The sequence below is a fragment of the Cariama cristata genome, unplaced genomic scaffold (genome assembly GCF_000690535.1).
Source record: "Cariama cristata isolate BGI_N322 unplaced genomic scaffold, ASM69053v1 scaffold34113, whole genome shotgun sequence".
Taxonomy (NCBI): domain Eukaryota; kingdom Metazoa; phylum Chordata; class Aves; order Cariamiformes; family Cariamidae; genus Cariama; species Cariama cristata.
The window spans coordinates 5,803-24,620 of NW_009608458.1; the positions used below are offsets into that span (position 1 = coordinate 5,803).

Sequence of the window (18,818 nt, forward strand, 5' to 3'; positions counted from 1 at the left end):
TGACACCAACAGCCCATCGCTATCAACTCTGGGCCAATCCCTAAGAGAGGGAAGGGAGCTGCTTCCTTTAAAAAACAGTCAGAATTTGCGGGTTTTTTTGCCAGAGAACTTGCAAACCTACACATCCCTTGCACAACTTTCATACTTCAAATATGTGTTTCATTGCTACGTTTCTCTGCAGGCGCTATGGACCTAAAGCTTGCACTTTATTTCCAAAAGTTTTTTCAGGCTGCACCTTGAATAGTGCGTTCAGTTTTGGGCCCCTCACCTCAAGAAGGACCTTGAGGGGCTGGAGCGAGTCCAAAGAAGGGCAACGAAGGTGGTGAAGGGCCTGGAGCACAAGTCTGATGGGGAGCGGCTGAGGGAGCTGGGGGGGTTTGGTCTGGAGAAGAGGAGGCTGAGGGGAGACCTGATCGCTCTCTACAATGACCTGAAAGGAGGGTGAAGCCGGGTGGGGGTCGGTCTCTTCTCCCCGGTAATTAGCGATAGGATGAGAGGAAATGGTCTCAAGTGGCGCCAGGGGAGGTTCAGGTTGGACATTAGAAAGAACTTCTTCACTGTTACGAGTTGTTAGGCATTGGAACGGGCTCCCCAGGGAGGTGGTGGAGTCATCGTCCCTGGAGGTGTTCAAAAAACGTTTAGATGTGGTGCTTCGAGACATGGTTTAGTAGACATGGTGGCATTGGGTATATGGTTGATGATCTTTGAGGTCTCTTCCAACCATAATGATTCTATGGTTCTATGACCACGTTGGAAATGTCTCCTAGCTATCTCACAGGTTCACTGAATAGGAAATTCCTAAGGGCTGGAGCACACGGACATCTCCCCCCTGTGCCTGCTGCAGACCCACTCACTCCATTCTCCTCCCGGCCAGCTCACACTGAAACACCCACGCCAGCCTGGCCCGGGCAGCGGCTGTTCCCCCGGCTCAGTGACACAGCCATTAGACAAACACAGCGGCGGACAGAAAGTGCTGCCAGGGAGGTTTTCCAGCCATGGGAGGTACGAAGTTCAATTGCCCCGATCAAATATGGGCGCAGAGGGACGGCAATGCCACGTCGCCGTATTTAGCAGAAGTGGGACATGATTCACACTGTGTCCTGAGTGCAAACGCTGTCTGTAACAAAGTGCCACCAAACCCTTACCATGCTGACCTGTAGCATTAATATATTTAATCCTAATATCGGTTGTATTAATTTAGTGGTAATAACAAGCAAAAGACAATGCTAAGATAATGCCGAGTACATTGGGCACAGAACAGCCTAAATAATTCCTAAAGAGGCCAATTTCGCAAAAGTGCTTGAGGACTCCTACCACAAATAAAGCCAGCTCCAGCAGGCACTGACAGCTTGAAGATGACAGCTGTCACTCAGCAGAAGTCAAATAACTAATGACAGAGATGTACAGCAGTGAAACAAGCAGCAGCTTTCACTACACCGCAGTAATCCTGCCGTCCCCTCCCGCATCAGTACAAAGCCCCCTTGAGCCCCTCACGGAGGGCTAGGTCTTACTCTTCTCTGGATTCACGCGGCCAAAACTGCAGCCCAGGCGCCGGGCCCTCCAGGCAGGTGGGCTTTGCGAGGAGTTTCTACCAAGGGACCTCAATGGTGTTTGTAACACAAAGTCACACGACATCAACAAGTCCACCCTTTTCAATACAAATCAGAAGGTCCACTGAGCCTCTCGGCTTCACTTCAGGCAGCGGGGACATTCAGCGTGGTCATCGAGGAGCTGCAGGCCGCATCCAGCATTCCCTTATTCTGGAAGGGATCTGGAAGCAGCCTCAGATTCAGCCCAGGAAGGAGGAGCAAAACAGCTCAGCATCTACTGTCCTTCGCTCTGACAAATCCTGGGACATCAGGAGGCAAATGAAGCCACAGCCACCAATCAAGAACCTCTAAGTACAGACCAGACCCCTCACCTCAAGTGAAATCCGCAGCCCCTCTTACCTCACCCCTTTTCCAGTTCCCACCTCAGTCTACAGCACTACATTTAAACACAGAAGCCTTACTCCATGAAGGCCGGTAGCTTATCCAGGCATGTACATCCTCACACCGCTTTCATACCTCAAGCTATTTGTGCTCAATCTTCTAATAAGCTTGTAGTCGTGTTCAAAAAAAAAAAAAAAAATTTGCCACAGAAAGGCCCACCCACCCTCTGTTTTACAAGCAGATATTTAGCACTGACTCACAGCTGATAACCTGGACGGGCATCGCTAGCAGATTCTTCCCCACGTTGATGCCGTAACCACCTTATTTCACATTTTTACAAACCACCGTTAAGCCCGGATCTGGAAGTGATGTTTGCAAGGACATCATTAACGTGAAGGTGTGTCACAGAGTCAACAAAAGTCAGCAAGTGGCTCCAAGTGGCTTCAGTCTTGTTGCAAACACTTTCCAGCAAAACTTCACCCCCACAAATAACAGACAGAAGCACAAGGAAGTCTCTTGTGTTAAGATTTAATAATAATAAGAATAACAACAACATTTCAAAAACAATGAGTGCATCGTACACAAGATCTGGTATTCAGTGTTTTTTATTGACCGTTTGCTCTGCGAGTGTCAGTGTACTGAAGACCTAGGGAGTGGAAAGTGGATAAAAAACCCAGCCGGGACATTTCTTCAAGGAGAGCAGCAGGAGGTTCAGAATCGAACAAAGGTGGCATCAATCTGCCGGACAGTCGGGAGGGCCAGCATGATTTTGCGCCGGTACTGGGGATCCTTCTGCAAGGGGTTTCGCTCCAGATATACAGTTTCCAAGTTCTTCGCTCCTTTCAGCTCATCCAGGTCGCTCCAGCTCTCGACGAGGTTATCATTCATCTGCAGAGCACACAGAGGCACACTCACACAAAGAGATACTTCCAAACTAAAAGCCTGGTTAGCAGAAACGTAGCCACGCTAACACTGCTCAGGGGGATCGCTACTACCCAGGGGCAGCGATGCTGTGCAGTCTTCACGTGTGTATAAGATGACCCTGTCTACGTGATCCTTCTCCCCCTGGAACCTCGGAGATGTGCTTTCCCGTCTCACGCTCGAGGCCTCACTAGCCATCTCCCAAGTTCCCCACACTGTCCTGGGTTCCCAGTCAAATGCTTCACCCTTCAGATAGCGTATCCAGTCCAACTAGTCTGCTGGGAAAGACTCAACAATCTCTTTATACAGTGTCCCAGCCCATACCCTGTTCGTTTAAGGGCTGCAAATCTTTACGTCAAGATTTTCTTCCACTGTGACATCTATCTTTAATTTCAGGAAATATTAAAAAAGGTCCCAAGCTGATGTGAAAAGTGGTATTTTCCACTCTCCTTTACATCACTTCCCCACAAAAACTGCTTCTGCACTCCAGAGAAAGTGCCAAGCTCTCCAATTCAGGTTCTCCTCCTGTCAGCCTCGGGAGCTGCCTCACTGCTGGCACTGCAAAGGAATTCCCATGCAAGGGGATGAATGCTTCAACTGCCTGGCGAGGAAGCAAAGTGTGCAAGATGGCCACATGCTGTCCAACCTAGAGACTACAGCCACCCTTTGCTTTTGGATACAGAGGCAATATCACCTTTAAATAAAAAAAAAATTTAAAAGAATTCAATGGATTGGCTCTGACCCCCCTCAACAACTGTTGTTCTTCGCATTGGGCACCCATGGTAAAGTGGAAACTTGTGTGCCCTGTTTGCTGGGCACCAGACAAGCAGCTCTATTTTCTCCAGCGGCCTCGCTCCAGCTAGTTCAGTGAAAGAAAACTGCCAGCGTTCCCACTGAAGATGGCTGTGTAGTTAAGAGCCTGCACTAAGACTCCGAAGAAAACCTGCTAGCTCTTTCATTCTGTTACAGCTCATCGCAACATTACTTCACTTGACCTTCAGACATCTCAGTCCCACCCCAGGGGAGGTGGTACTGGGAAACTGTTAGAAGATTCCCACAGGATCTAGGATTTGAAATTCTGCTTCCTTAAGGTGTTAAAGGACTTTATTACATGGCTTTAACTCTACTGTCAGTGAAGAAATACAAAGCAGTAGATGCAACACTTGTTCACACCAAAGGAAATTCTGCCCTGCTCTTTATCAAAAAGCACATAAGCTTTTTTTTTTTTTAAAAAAAACTTAGTGTTAAAGTGGAAAAAAGCCAGGAAAGTATTTTCCAGGTTCAGCTAACAGATCTTGGCCAATGCTCTCCTGTGTCACTAGTGCAAAAACGCACTAGTGTTTTTGCAAAGGAAGTCCAATGAGGTTAGGATCTTCCCTTTACTTTCTGTAAAACAAGTGGAAACAGCTGTGCAATGCTGCAGAGCAACAGCAAAGAGGAAGGCTGGAGGAAATTGCACAGGATCACACTGCCAGCCACACTGCACTGTCTCATTTTTACGGCCCAAAAGATGTCACGTTGAATGGGCTTCTCAGCTCCTGTTATTTAAAGAGTTCCCTACAGAACAGTCACGGCCAGGTAACACCACTAGCCTTCTGCTAAGCCACACTACAAGATGAGGAAAATGGCCCAAGTAGCCCGGGCTCCAGGCTTTAGCTTGGTTTCATTTGCAGCTGCTTTCCACTCCTTTTCTCTCAGCCTCTGCCCAAGAGTTTAAATAACAACTCCAAATGACAGACATTAAGCAGCACAACTCTTATTCTCAGCCTCGACATGCAGAAAATCTACAAGAGCTAAAGCACGTGCCAACTCACAAACATCTGCTGCTTTTTTCCCCCCAAACATGAGCAGATTGGTACACAGCTCCCAAATACAGCAGGGTACTGATGTTTCAGGAGCAGCTGTCTCTGCGTACTTGCTGAGCAGACTTAGGGCTTAGCCATTCAGGGTGCCAGAAAAACAGAAGCAACCCTGACCAGTTATCTGCCTCACAGGAATGGAAGTAAATCAGAAGATGGGTTCGTTTTCTTCACGTTTATAACAACACGAACATAACAATTCTGCTCTAAACAGGTACTGTGCTCCAGTGCAGTGGTGAGACAATATCAGCCTTCCCCATTACACTGTCAGGCTCTCCTAAAGAAAGACAAGACCTGCAAAAATAGGACACAGTAGGGCTGTTTCATAACCATCGCAAGCATGAAGGCAGGGCCTCTTTCCTAGGTAGGGACAGGCTCATTACCACTAAGCAACGCCCTGCAAAGAATTTTTTAAGCTCTACTCCTTCCTTAGGGGTAACCGTCATATACTCTATCCATGTGGACTGTCAAGATCTTAAAGTTGGTCAGCAGAACAAGAAGAGTTTCCTCTAAGACATACATGTCCACCACCCTCCCACTGCTCCCCATCAGAAGGGTTTCTTTCACTGTCGCACGGACATTTCAGGAACAGCTCCAGCCTGCGCTTACCCAGAATTCCTGCAGCTCTGTTAGGTGACTGATATTTTCAATCTTCTTGATTCTGTTGGATGCAATGTCCAGCATTGTGAGTTTGTTCTAGACAGGCAAACAGAAAAACATTAGACCAGATTTCCTTTCATCTTGTCTGTCCCACTTTTTTCAGGCCCAGAGCTGGAAACCGTCAGAAACAAAGACACATTAGCACGAGAACTCTTACATGCAGCACAAGAACTCTCACTGCCTAAATACAGCAAGGAAAACTGTTTTTAATTAAGCTGAGTTACTGACCTCCCAGAAGCCATGTGACAAAAGTGAAAGCCATTACTGGTCAGATGGCAACTGCCAGCCAAGGGCTCCTAAAAAGTGAGCTCTCCTCGTACTACATTAAGAATAGGAAGCCATTAAAAATCAGATTGTAAGTGTTCTCTCGTGCAGCAGAGTCGAACATACTTGTTGCAGCAGGAAATTCGAAAGTTTTTTAAAATATTTTTTTTTCTGCCTTGCACACAGCCAACTGAGTTCCAGATTGCCTCTGCTCTCTGACAATGCCATCTGCTGTTGGGGGAGAATGAAAATGCTACAGGCTTCTGTGAAGTCAATCCTACCCAGAAATCTAGCAATGTATACTGACACAAAGGCAAGCCAATGCCATGGCTTTTCTCTCTTACTCCCAAGCTCCAGTTGTTGTCCTAACGAAAAGAACTCATGGTTATCTACAAACTGCTGTCCCAAAGGCTGCAGCAGGGACAGCGGCCATCAGGCTTTCCATTGCTGAAGATCAGCCAGGCTGCTGCATTAACCACATCTTGTGCTTCCCCACCCCAGGTCATGAAAACAATTCCCCTCCAGAACATCTGGAGGAGCTTCACTCATGCAAGATATTTTAACGTAATAAATACTTGGATCTTTGTGGTCTTTTCAAGAGACTCAGGACCCCACGTGTAACTGGGGAAGCTGAGGAACAAAAACTTCCCCAAAAGCACAGCCACTAAGGGGAGCAGCTGAGGGCAGCAATTCTGCCACACAGCAAGAGCCTGCTCACATTGTTCTCCAGTCCCTCGATGACTTCGATGCCGTTGTGGCTGAGGTACAACTCGCGCAGATTCACCAAGCTCTGCAGCCCCTCAATCTTGGTCAGACGGTTATTCTGAAAGTGGAACAGCAGTTTTAGTCCACTCTAAACAAACCAAAACCCAAGTCAGTCACTGGAGAAAAAGCACCTCTCTGAAGTACAGATGGGAAGGAGAAACAGTCTGCTTGGGTCCATGCTGATCTCAAGAGCGCAGCTCATTTGGTCTCTGCACCACGGATGCATAAGGAAGCTCCATGGGAGCCAAAGTCTCTAAGTTTAGAAGAATCAGACTCTGACCTTCCCATCAAAAGTTGTAGCCTGAAAGTTTTTCACTTGGTGTCTTTAGAAACAACAAGCCTACACATTAATAGCATTCATTTTGTAGGTCTTTTTAATGGAATGGTCAGAAGAGAAGTTACACCACTTCCATCCCAATACACTCTGCTGTACCTAATTCTTTACATCCTACAGAATAATGATGCATGCAGGTACTACAACACGTAGCGAGTATGCCTTTCTTACCAACAGCTGTAAGAGACATTAGAATGCACTAGCATTGTCATATGGATGAGAAGGAGACTCCGTGAAAGAAATTAGTTGAGCATCTTTTATTCCACCTTTTTAAAAGGAAGAAACTTCCCATAAGCTCATTAAGGACAGATTTTATTTAGCACAGGCTTGTTCACATTTCTTCCCTCTTCACAAGGAAGGTAGTGACACTGAGCCTGCTGCCATTATAATGACTTCCCTGGCATAACTCATTTGATGTTATCATAATATATTAGGAAACAGTACTTCAGGAAGGAAATAGGGGATAACATTAACTTCCTCTTCTTTCTTTCACAAAAATCAAACATTTGTTTTATCATCTTATCAGTGTCTGTCAGTCTCATTTAGTATGAAAGAAGGAGAAAAGACAGCACAGAGAATATCCCACTTTCTTCCAGTATAGGAGTTTGACTCAAACACTGAAGACCTGCTGATTCAGAAGAGCTTAGCATAAATGACAAGGTGGTTCACGTAACCAAGGCTGTTCAAAACATAACAGTACAAAGTAGAATCAATACCTGTATACTGAGCACACTCAAGTTTGTCAGCGCGTCCAAGTTCTGGAGCTTGGTGATTTTATTCTTTCCAAGGAACAGACTGTCAAGATTAGCCAAGGAGTCGATGTTTTCAATTGCCTGCAAAACGACCAAAATTGCTGTGACACCAAACTCCAACCTGTAGAGGCAGTATAGCCTTGCCCCACAGAGCTGCACTCCTGAGAAACACAAGCCTGCCAATTCTGCAACACAAAGCGCGCACAAGATAGGGCCTCCCTTGCGACCCAAGAGCAGGGTAAGCACAGGACTTTGTGCACTGACAGCAAACCTCAGCCCGTGTGACAGCTGGTTTGTGGCACTACCGTTCGCTGATTTTCAGCAAGTGTCACGTCGCTTTGTCCTGGCTGTTGCCTCCACTGTCCAGACAGCAAGAGCAGAGAATGAAAAGGCTCAGGAAGCACTGAAGTGACATTCCCTGGGCCATGAGGTGTATCCAGGGCAGGAGATACCTCATTTGTGAAGCAAGAAAAATCTGTCACTAGTGAATGGAAAGATAATCTGGAAGGAGAAAATACAATTTACAAATTTAGTCCTGACCATCAGTGACTGCATAACACAGTCAGAGGCAAGCTGTTTAGCTTCTCTGCACAACAGTTTCTCTGTCATAAGCAAGGTTAACTGTCTCACGGGTGTATGTGTTAATGTGTTTAACTACTGGCTATATATTCATGCTACTGGCAGAACATACACATACTAATTAAAGTGATGTACATGTTTTAAATATACATGCTACTAGCAGAACATATACGCTATACCAGTTTCAGTCCCGAGCTCAGCCTTCAGTGGGAGAAAATAAAGACCTCTGTGAGGCATCAAGAAGAACCATATTCTTTATTTGCAAAAGAAGGGGCACCAGAAAGCACAAACAGAAGAGAGAAAAAAGGGCAAGAAAAGGAGAAAAGGATGGGCTTAGAAGAAGCTCCTGTAAACAGAAGAAAACACAGTGGTTTTTTTGCAGGGGAAAACCTCTTAATTCAAAAAAAGCTGCTGTTAAAAGAGACAAGAATTTTAAAAACAGGCTTCAGCTCACAGAACAACAGTAATATGGATATGGAAACACACAGAGCTGTGCATCTGTGCTCAAGTACCTTGTGACAACTCAGCCCTTCCACATCCTTCTTGCCTGCCAGAGTTTCAGAGACCAGTAGTGCTGCTGAGACAGGCCACTGAGTCCTAGCACCACTTAGATTACTCTGTGTGTGTGTGTGCACGTGCACGTTTACCTGTGCGTGTATAAAGGAAGGAAGAGGAAGATGGACACAAACACACACTATGAATTTATAGATACACTCTGGAAAGAACAGAAGCTTTTCAACCGCTATCCCACAACTGCCAACAGATTTAACATAAGGTGTTTATCAGCTCAGATTTGGATTCACCCTCCTTCTGGCCTGTAGACTTACCCCTGTTTTGACCTTGCAAGAAAATGAGAGATTTGTTGCTCATTGGTAGCTCCCCCAGCCCTGAGGAGGAAATATTTGTGACTCTGAGGATCTTGAGAAGAAAGAGTCAGGAAAAAAGCCTACTTAAAGCTATAAAAAAGCCACACTTAAGTGAGAGCATGAAACAGATGGACACAAGGGGAAAAAAAACCTTAGGAACAAATAAAGAAGTGCTTGCCTTACAGTTGCCTCAGTCCAACTTTGGAAAAAAAAGCATGAAATGATTCAGCTCAAGCATAAAGTTCAGCTTCCCCACCATTCATACAAAAGGAACAGATCTACAAGTGTTTACTAAGTCATGACGGACCCCAGGTAAGTGCACTCTGAAAGGTTAGCGTGTGCAGCAAAGTGACTAAGACAGCGTTACTGCAGAAGTTTTAATGCACAGGGGATGAGCACATCAGAGCCAAGAATGCTGCCTGAACGGACAGTCCATAGGCTTTTACCCTAAAGAATTAAGGATATGTCCACCTGTATGCCCACACAGCCAGGCCACCCTACCAACATAAAACTATTAAAAGAGTTCTAGGTGCCCCCAAATAACATGAGATTTATTTCTTCATGCCTAGCCTAGGCACAGGAAAGCAATTAGAAGCATAGAGCAGTGCTGTTCGAAGAAGCCATAACAGAATTAACAGATAAACAGAAAAAAATGCTAAAAATAATTTAAGAAGCTTGTGTTACCCATACAGTGATAACTCTGGGGTTTTTGGTTGTTTTGTTTTGTTAATATGCTCAGGCTCAAAGCTGGGAAAACACACATAAAATAAATTGTGTGTCAAAAAATAAACCCGATTGTTTAAAAGATACTCTTCAGCTTGACAATGCCGGTGGCAATGTACCGCCTAAGTATCAATTCAAAAATCTAGCTGGATTTTTTTTTGCAGAAGGTAATGATGCTTAGATGTGGAATACAGTACAGTTTTGCTTAACCTAGCTTTTGAAATGTAAAGATCAGTGCTTACCCTGTTATGTTTCTAAACAAAGGAAAGTGCATCTCTCCAACTCATGTTCCCCCAAACTATGCAAACTCTAAGGTTCCTAATCACTAATCTGATCTGGCTGATATTCTCACACTCTAGATTTATTCCCCTAAGTAATTTCATTTCCAAAGTAGAAATTCCTTTGGATGGAAAAGAGTTCAGTCCAGTTTAGCTTTAGGAGCAAAATACAATTTTTTTCCAGTTCATAAAATCAGCACACATTTCTGCCTTAAAAGGCTCTTTATAATAGCTGAAGTTTCCTTCTTTTCTAGAAGAGAGAAGCGTGCTTCTACAAGGCTTGAAATACAGAGCACAAACGGTTTAATTTGCTCTTTCAGCACAAGCAATTTTTCAGAGACTGCAAATGGGGAGCACCAGCTCAGACAATTTTCAGATTGAAATGCCCTCATCTGTTACAGGTCTTTTCTAAAGTGTATGTAACTGAAAAGCTTCTAAAAAATTAATAGTTTACTTTACATATTGCAAGTCTTTTGTGACATCTGTTTCACCAGTTCTCTTACAAACTGGGCAAAATGCAGAAAAGCATACCTTGAGGACAGGAGAGACTACTCAGAATTGCTTCCTTTTAAGTGGCACAGATTTTAAACCACCTAAATTGAAAAAATCATAAACTGCACAATAAAAAAAAAAGTAATCAGCAGTACAGTACCAGGTTTTCAAGGCATTTCAGAGCAAAGCCTCAAGAAAATCTTTTTCCTTAGTGAGACTGACTGAGGTAGCATGTTATCAATTACACGTACAAATCAAACTAGAATTAAATTTGCATTCAATAGGTTTTATCAACACAGCACCAGCCTCTAGGAAGGTAAGAGAAAGCAATAACTGCTAGTTTTGATAGGCTTGGTTCTCTAGCAGGAGGAAACGGTCATCTGCAAAAGGCAACACACAGGGGATGCATGACTTCATTAAAGAGAGAAATTCATTAATAGTAATTTAGTAGCCAGGCACTACACGCACACATAATTAAAGAAGTCAGCATGTGCAGCAATAAGCAATTACACATTAAATGACTGGAACAATAAAAAGAACAAAATTGCAAGTCAAAGTCAATGAAGTGCACTTTCAGAAAAGGCTAATCCCAAGCTGAAGAGCTCAAAACTCTCCAGCTAACATCTTGTAGAACAAGCCTACCCGAATTCGATTCGATCCCAACTCTAACATCTGTAGCATCTGCAAGTTGCTCAAGTTCTCAATTTTGCTGATTTTGTTGTTGACAAGGAAGAGTTTTTTAAGTTGGGTAAGCCGATCTAGTCCTTCAATGTGCCGCAGAACGTTAAAGGAGATGTCCAGGATCCTGAGGTAAAACAAAACAAAGGTCTCTTCAGTCCATCAAGCATAGATGATTCTGGAAGAAGCACTCATAAATCGGTGGGGAACCTCACTACCTGCAGAGATCAAGCACTTCGCTAGGCCTTGAAGCTACAGTCATGAGTGTCATTTCCTTTTATCAGAAATGACAACAAATATAACTTCCAAAATACTTCCAGTGTGTCAGGGAAAAATAAATAAATAAATGTGTCACACGCAGAAGATAGCCATCATTTTACCCAGCCGCAGAGCTGCCACTGTGGGAGGAAGTCAGTTTTCAGTACTGCATATTCCTTGGGAAAGGTACATGCCTACAAGATCTGCCTCTGACAGGACAATGTCAACGCCTCCCATAAGCATGTAGCAGTTATGACTGTGAGAAGTAGGTCAGTCCTCCTCGCCCCAGTAGGAACAGTTTTGTAATGTATCTCCAGAGGGATCACAGACAAGTGCCAGAAACTGGGAAGAGCACTACTCCTTCCCTAACACCCTCCAAAAAAAGTCCTAATCCCACCTGAAATCTCATCATTTTTTGCAGGAACAAAAACCTGTTATACGGAGCTCCTGCTGCCAAGAGCAAGGGGTGCCTGAGTGCTTCCACACCTGCACAGAAGCTGCAACCACCTATCATTCTTGTTGCTTTACTCAGCACATGTTTCATTTCCAGCTGACTGTCCCTGGGAAGCTTCAGGATAATGAAACTAGTTTACTGCACAGGTTAAATATCAATGGAGGACATTACCCTTCACAGAGCACCCAAATGAATCATGAGAAAGGCCTGGCTGATAAATACTGGAATAAGAACAGCATAAGTAACTCAGTGAGCGGCAAACTATCCTCAATGTAATCCTGGTGATTCCCCTGGACTCACTCAAGTTCCACCAGAGACTCCAAGTTCTCGATCTTCCGAATTTGATTGTCATAGAGATCCAGTTCCCGTAAGGTCTGCAATTGTTCCAGATTCTCAACACGCTTAATCAAATTCTGACGGAGACATAGAGTCTAATAGTTGGGGAAAAGTTTAAAAATAAACAGGAAAATGGATATGAATGACAGCATGTAATGCCTTTTGGTATACAGACAATAAAGTTCGGGTTTTTTTTTCACCTTTAAGTTTTGTTGGGGTTTTGTTTGTTCGTTGGTTGTTTTTTTTTCTGTACAGAATGTATCTCTTAGGATGAGCCCTGACACGTTGTCTCTCATCCACTTCCAAAACCAACTTGCAAAACCCCAGGATTTTTATTACTACTTGACAAATGGGTAAACACTACCTCCTTCAGTTAAACATGAAGTGAACTCATTAGGATCTCTAGATATGCAAAATCTCCAGTTCCAAGAGGCATTCTCTATTCCTTAGCATTCTTACCTTCACTTTCTTGAGCACCTCAAATCCTTCAATCTTCCCAATTCGGAAGTGATTCAAGTCAACATCCTGAAAGAAATGGAGAGATTCAGCAGTTGCCTCAAAACACTCTTCAAAGATCAACCTGGTACTTTGTTCTAAGGAAAATGATAGTCTTACAAAATGTGTAGCTCATTAAAACTTCCCTTCAAAGAGCTTGTGAAAATCAGGTTTGGCACATGATTTTACCACCACAGGTGACGCATGTGGCCTAAGCTTGTCAACCGCAAACGCAGTTATCTGCAAAAAGGCAACAGTCCTTTCCTGAGTCTGAGCATTGTTTTGCCAAAACCAGAAGTCTTTTGCAGTAAATTCCAAATTTACTGAGACACACAAATTCTGCTGTCTAGCATGAATAACGTGTTGCATACAATTCTCTTACTCACTTTACCAGGGGTTAGAGAAACACCTGAACACACCTTGCTATTTCCAGTTCCAGGCCTCAGATGAACAGGAACCACTGATAGTTCAAATAACGTGGTGGTTCTGTGAACGTCAACTCTGCCCTGGCAATCAGCTGATGCACCCCACATCTGTGCTGTCCAGCCCCAGATGTTCCAGTTTTGCCGGTCAGTCAATCAAAGAGAAATAGAGCACTTCACCACCCAAGCTCAAAAACTCTCCAGCTAACAGGCTTAGGAGGCTGCTGATGCCAAGGCACAAGGCTGGTTAAGCAGCTCTGCCTATCACAAATCATGGGTCTGACAGCAGCAATCAGTTCATTAAAGATATTCTCACAAAAGCTCCAAGGCTGTCAATAATGCTTGCAGTATAGCCCCACTTTCAGTGCCTCCACGCTTCATTTAAATTCCTAAATTACTAAGAAAATGTTTCAGCTACTGATCAAGAATAAGACACCTCTACTTCTAGTCTAAAGGCTCTGAATCAATTCTGGGGAAGATCACAGTAGCCAGCACCTTCAGAAGAATTAGATCATTTAAACAGGTTTCAATACTTGCCTTTGCCTACCTTTTCTTCCCGCTGTATAAAGCCCGTAACGACAAAAATCTGCCTTTACCTCAGCTTCTGGGTCCAGGTTAATTGTCTCCATGTCCACTGGTGTCTCTGCTTCTCCTGCAGGAGAAGCAGATAGATTATAAACTTCTGCTACCCGACAGCTAAAGGCTAGAGAACAACGGCTAACATCCGGAGAGACAAAGGCAGCAAATGCTCCTCAGAAGAAACACATGAGATGCACAGTTCAGATATCTGCTGCCTTAAAAATATACTTCACCTCTTTGGCTTTCATCCTGACAGCTAGTCATGAAAAAAAGCTTTCTTAACAACAGAATTTCATGCCCAGATGCAAAGTCAGAAAGAACAGCACCTTGCCCAGCCTGCCTGTGTGGTTGCTGAATAATGCAGGCTTGAGACCGATCTGGGCAGAATTTCTTTTCTTTACACTCAGGGACATCATCCCTCTGAAGATACACCATCCAAAGCATCTATGCTTCTCTGACAACCTAATACAACACTGCCAAGAAGGAATCTAACCCGTCTAGTGATACTGCCAGGAATGACCAAGCATCTCAGCAATCTCACCCTTCAGCTTTTCTTTCATAAATACTGCCAGTTTATGCCAATGTTGTGCACACTTTTGCATGGATGTCCCTTCTTTTATTTGACTGAACTCACTAATATGCTAGAAAACATTGTTTATCACACTGCATACATTTTCTCGGGAAATGTCTTTATAGCTCTGGAAGACAGCCCAACATTTGCTGTGCTTCTATCACAGCACAAGAGGGAGCGAAGTTTACTGGATTAAAATCATGCTGAATAATTCATGCCTGATTCCCATTTGTTGACGACAGTGTGCTGGTTGCATCAATTCCCAAAGAAAGTCTAATTTGACTTCACAAGAGAGACATACAATATGCAACCCCTTTCCATTTCATGTGTGTCACTTCTGTATGCACTACCAAAAAAACAAGGAACTTTAATCACAGTCAAATCCCAAAGGTTTTGCATTAACTCCTGCATTACTGTATGCAAGCTCATTCCATTAACCCAGAAGTAATGACTATTTTTATAGCCCACATGGTTACAACATCCGCATAAATGTCAAATGTCCCCTATACTTATTGAGTGTTTTTCCTACTGATGTTTGGCACTGTAAGTAGTATTTAAGGATGAACAGTGCAAGCGTGACTATTTTTAATACTGCCAAACTCCAAGGTTTTGATAGCTCCATGCACCGTCATTTACCTCGCTGTATTTGGGCTACTGCTCTTACCTGGGCACTCAAACAGGAAAGAACCCTAACTGAATTGACTTGCAGAAGTTAAGACTGAAAAGGAATCTTCTGTCCCTCATCATTTAATATTCTTTATAGTATAAATTAGCAGGAAGCATAAATTATATTTTGGGGATGCAAAATGAGTTGGTATGCTTGGTGATATTGAATGGCGGTATAGAAATGCCAGCAAAACTGACATGCGTACATACGCCTGTCAGCATTTTAGCAGTGGGCAACACTTGAATTTCCTTGGTTTTCCTCCAGATCAGGAGCTATGGACTTCAGCAGGGGAGTGGGATACCCTACCCTGCTGCTAGCAAGACTGCATCTCTTTGACCTATTTCTAGAGTGCAAAGGCTGCCAGCACAAAATGCTCCAAGCCAAACAAGGACCCTAGCTGAATTTACAGCCAACAGGAACACAGTCCAAGTTTGGAACAACAGTTATTTGAGATATCACATAAAAAACCCAAACTATTCCCCTTGTATTAAGTTGTAGTAGGAGTATGTTAGTGCTTGTGGTGAAGGAACTTCACATTTTGAGACTTTAAAGTTGTCCAACAGTAAAATGCACTCAGTCAGAAAAAAAAAAATAAAATTCCTCAACAACAAAAGAATTCAAGTAAAAAAAAATTCTTCAATCTTGTTTGGCTGGCAGGCTGCTCTACAAATTACGTGTTTCATCACAGCACCCATTACAGACCATTTACACACATTTGGTTTTGGCAATGTGTTAAATATTCCGTTCTGGGATCTATCAATGGGTAGCTCCTCATATTTTTGCCATATGGCTTCAAGTGACCAGTCCTGGTAGAGCCAGCACAGGGAAAAAAGCACTCCAGTCCAAAGGCGCAAAATGAAATCACACAGGACACGTGTACTGAATTCACTGAAATAAAAGCAATTTAAAACTGAACACAGAGGCACCAGCATTTATGTAATAAGGCCAACTCTCATAAAGTTTATGTACTGTGTATAAAACACTCTCCATAGAGCAGTCTGAATGAAATGTGTATATTGGGAACACTGATAAATCAGTATTGGTATGGGAACGTTAAAGCACATTTTCTCTCAAAGAAGAGAAACAAAAATGGTTCCAGCAAATTTACAGTCCTATCAATTGTCAAACGACATTTTATGTACAAACCAAGTGGACATAAAACAACCTAAACTGACCCTTCTGCAATCACTTTACAAACAGAACTGCAATTTCACTTGCGTGCAATAAGTAGGCAAACAGCGCTTTAACCCACAATTTTTAACGCAGCAGGTTTCTCAAGGGGGGAAAAAAAACCCCATTGCTCTGGCAGAAGTTACTCAAGTGAATTTTTGTGTAACCCATGCCTGCAAGCTACACAGCTTTGCAGATGTAGGAAAAAAATATGACATTCAGGAAATGCAAATTCCGCAGTACGGAACAGTAGCTACCGAGTTATGTAAGTTCACAGTACCACAAGCATTTAAAGCAACTAAAAGCCTAACTACACTTTTTAACTGCATATGCATGAAAAATATTATAAATAGCTTTCTAAACAAGAGGTGCTGTTCCTCAGAGAATTAGCTAAACGATGAATTTGAAATTTCAGCTGCTTGAGCTCTTTCTATTGATGATCTTCTCTGAAAAATACGGAAAACTTTGTTTTCCTTTCAGCTCAGAAACTCAAAGCCTGCTGCGGAAACTAACTCAAATGTTCCAAAATCATTCCTCTGCCTGGTTTCTGCCCTAGTAGAAGTTTTCTGAATCCTAACAGTTTGGAAGTAGAAGTAACACCAGTGTTATTACATTAAATAGTATCCAATGTAATTCAGTGACCAAATGTAAATGTGTTTTTCTTGCTTTCACTGGAATAAAAGTACGTCACTTGAAGGATTTTCTCTAATATTATAATTCCTGAGGGAACAACATACAAAATATAACCTCAAACGCACAGTTAAATTACATCAGCTGAACGAACCCTCAACATTACATGCACACAAAGGAAAAGACTGATGTGCATGGTTCTATTAATTGTATAATGCTTGGAATGTACAGTTTGCAAGGTGTGCTCTTACGCTTTTACAAATATCACCACAGCATTTTTTAATTAATATATAGAGGTTTTTTACGATCAACAATGAATTAGAGCTAGATAAGAGTTCATTTAGTTAGCAGAGGAGATGAAAAATTCTCGTACTAACTTACTAGTTTGGAAAATACTTCTGCAAATTCTAACGGGCAAGGTTAAGATTAAGAGGGATTTGCAGTACATGCATAGTCAAAAAGGATTAAAATTTGCTGCATTATTCCACTTCCATTTCCAGACCAATAATAATCACATGAACATCTCTATCAAAAGGATGCTATTACATTTCAGATTGCTAGCTAGCACCAAAAGCCCAGATCATATTATCATACAGGGCCTTCAGAAATGGATCTGCTCTGAAAAATTCTGTGCAAGCTACTGAAAAGCACACTCTTCCATCCAACATGCACAGGTTTAAAAAAGTCTGTCAACATTTCCACCCAGTGTTCATTAGAACGGTAAACAGTAAAAACAGTAGCAAAAGTTTAAAGTCAAGAGGATTGAAACAGATATAATTTTGATATGTCTTAGAATTTTTAAAAATAAAAAAATAAAATTGACAGTTTCCTTCTGTCTATCTAGAAATAGTCGTCTTTGCCTTCCAAAGGAATCTTGCAACTCTTCAGGTAAAAAAACTACGTACACAAAAGCAGAACTATGAAAAGCTGCTTATGTTCATTTCTAATGAAAATTTCCAGCATCTTTCCACAGAAAGTTACTACATTTCCACAAAAAAAGTATCAGTAAAGGTGTTTTGTATTTTGTTATTAAAAATTTCAGAGAAATGTGGATGAATAAGTAAACAAGAAAAAAACCCAAAGGTCTAATAATAGTGGTTCCACAAAATGAAGACAGCTTTTTTTTTTTAGCAGTGATAACACTATCATTTATTTATTTTTAAAGAAGATTGCTCTAGGGCAGATTCGTGCTGTTAACTAACATTGATACAACCATCACGTAGCCACAAGAAACACAAAGGACTGATACACACATGCTACTGTACACACTGGTAAGCCAACACTTCCTAACGTGATCATTCAGCTTGCCAAGGTACCTGCGGAGTTCTCGCCATTCTGCTCATCTCTCAGGCTCTGCTGACTGAGGTCCGTTACTAAGCGAACTGCTTGCTTCTTCCCTTCTTCGTCTCCTGACTCCTCCGATTCAATCCGCTTATCAACTGTGTAAGATATATAATAACAGAATTAGGCTATTTTCAGCAGTGGGTGGGGGTAAGAAGTAGCAAGCAGATATAATAACCAGGATTCATATATACCACTATGCAGTTAGTAGAAATCCTAAGTTAACTAAATGAAAGGTTTAGTCTTAAATAAAAGGCCTCTTACCCCTTGTTTCTACTTTGATTTTGGATGCACTTTTTCCTCCCATCACATCTTCCTAAAACCAACAATCTGGGAAGAAGACTGGAGGAAAAAGGAAATTTCTTAGATCAATGAAGTGCAATTCCAAAGATTACGGAGATGGAATTAGAACTATTACATTTTTAAAGCTTTTAGAAAAAAATTAGTATCATGTACAATAGTACCAATGACACGAAGAAGAAAAGGCATTAAAAAAAAAAAAAAATCCCTGCAGATAAAAGCAATCGTCTCCCCAGCACAATCTGCAAAATCCCTCCATCGTTCACCCAGCCACAGCTCTGGTGGCCACCCTGGCCCTGGGGACCTGAAGCTCCTCGCTCCTCCTCGCCCCCTCCCCTCAGTATTTGCTCTCGTTTCACGAGGCGACTGAGGAAAAGCAACACCATGTCAGGGGATTTCTTTCTTATTATTTTTTACGTCAGGGTCATCTCCACAAACCCACTTCTTCCACCTCTCGCACGTGGAGCCCCCGCGGAGGGGGAAGGCATCATCC

The 18,818-nt window shown here is 42.7% G+C and overlaps 1 protein-coding gene across 1 annotated transcript; it reads right to left on the reverse strand.

Moving 5' to 3' along the window:
- Positions 1–2,443: 2,443 nt before the first annotated feature.
- On the reverse strand, positions 2,444–18,368 carry PPP1R7 (protein phosphatase 1, regulatory subunit 7). The gene is made up of 10 exons (XM_009697130.1): positions 18,290–18,368; positions 18,001–18,123; positions 13,664–13,719; positions 12,610–12,675; positions 12,115–12,245; positions 11,067–11,229; positions 7,451–7,567; positions 6,354–6,458; positions 5,321–5,407; positions 2,444–2,819 (listed from the first exon to the last, which is right to left on the reverse strand). Exons 1-10 carry the CDS (start codon positions 18,330–18,332, stop codon positions 2,643–2,645), a joined length of 1,068 nt encoding a protein of 355 aa, XP_009695432.1. The 5' UTR covers positions 18,333–18,368; the 3' UTR covers positions 2,444–2,642.
- Between the last annotated feature and the right edge of the window lie 450 nt (positions 18,369–18,818).

What these genes read in the sequence shown, in the direction of transcription:
- PPP1R7 (XM_009697130.1), bottom strand. Translation starts at nt 18,332, where the DNA reads ATGGGAGGAAAAAGTGCATCCAAAATCAAAGTAGAAACAAGGG. An exon ending in AGGTGCTCAAGAAAGTGAAG is followed by an intron (nt 12,246 to 12,609) that starts GTAAGAATGCTA and finishes CCCAACTATTAG; the next exon opens with ACTCTATGTCTCCGTCAGAA. An exon ending in CAGAGCTGCAGGAATTCTGG is followed by an intron (nt 2,820 to 5,320) that starts GTAAGCGCAGGC and finishes TGTGCTCTGCAG; the next exon opens with ATGAATGATAACCTCGTCGA.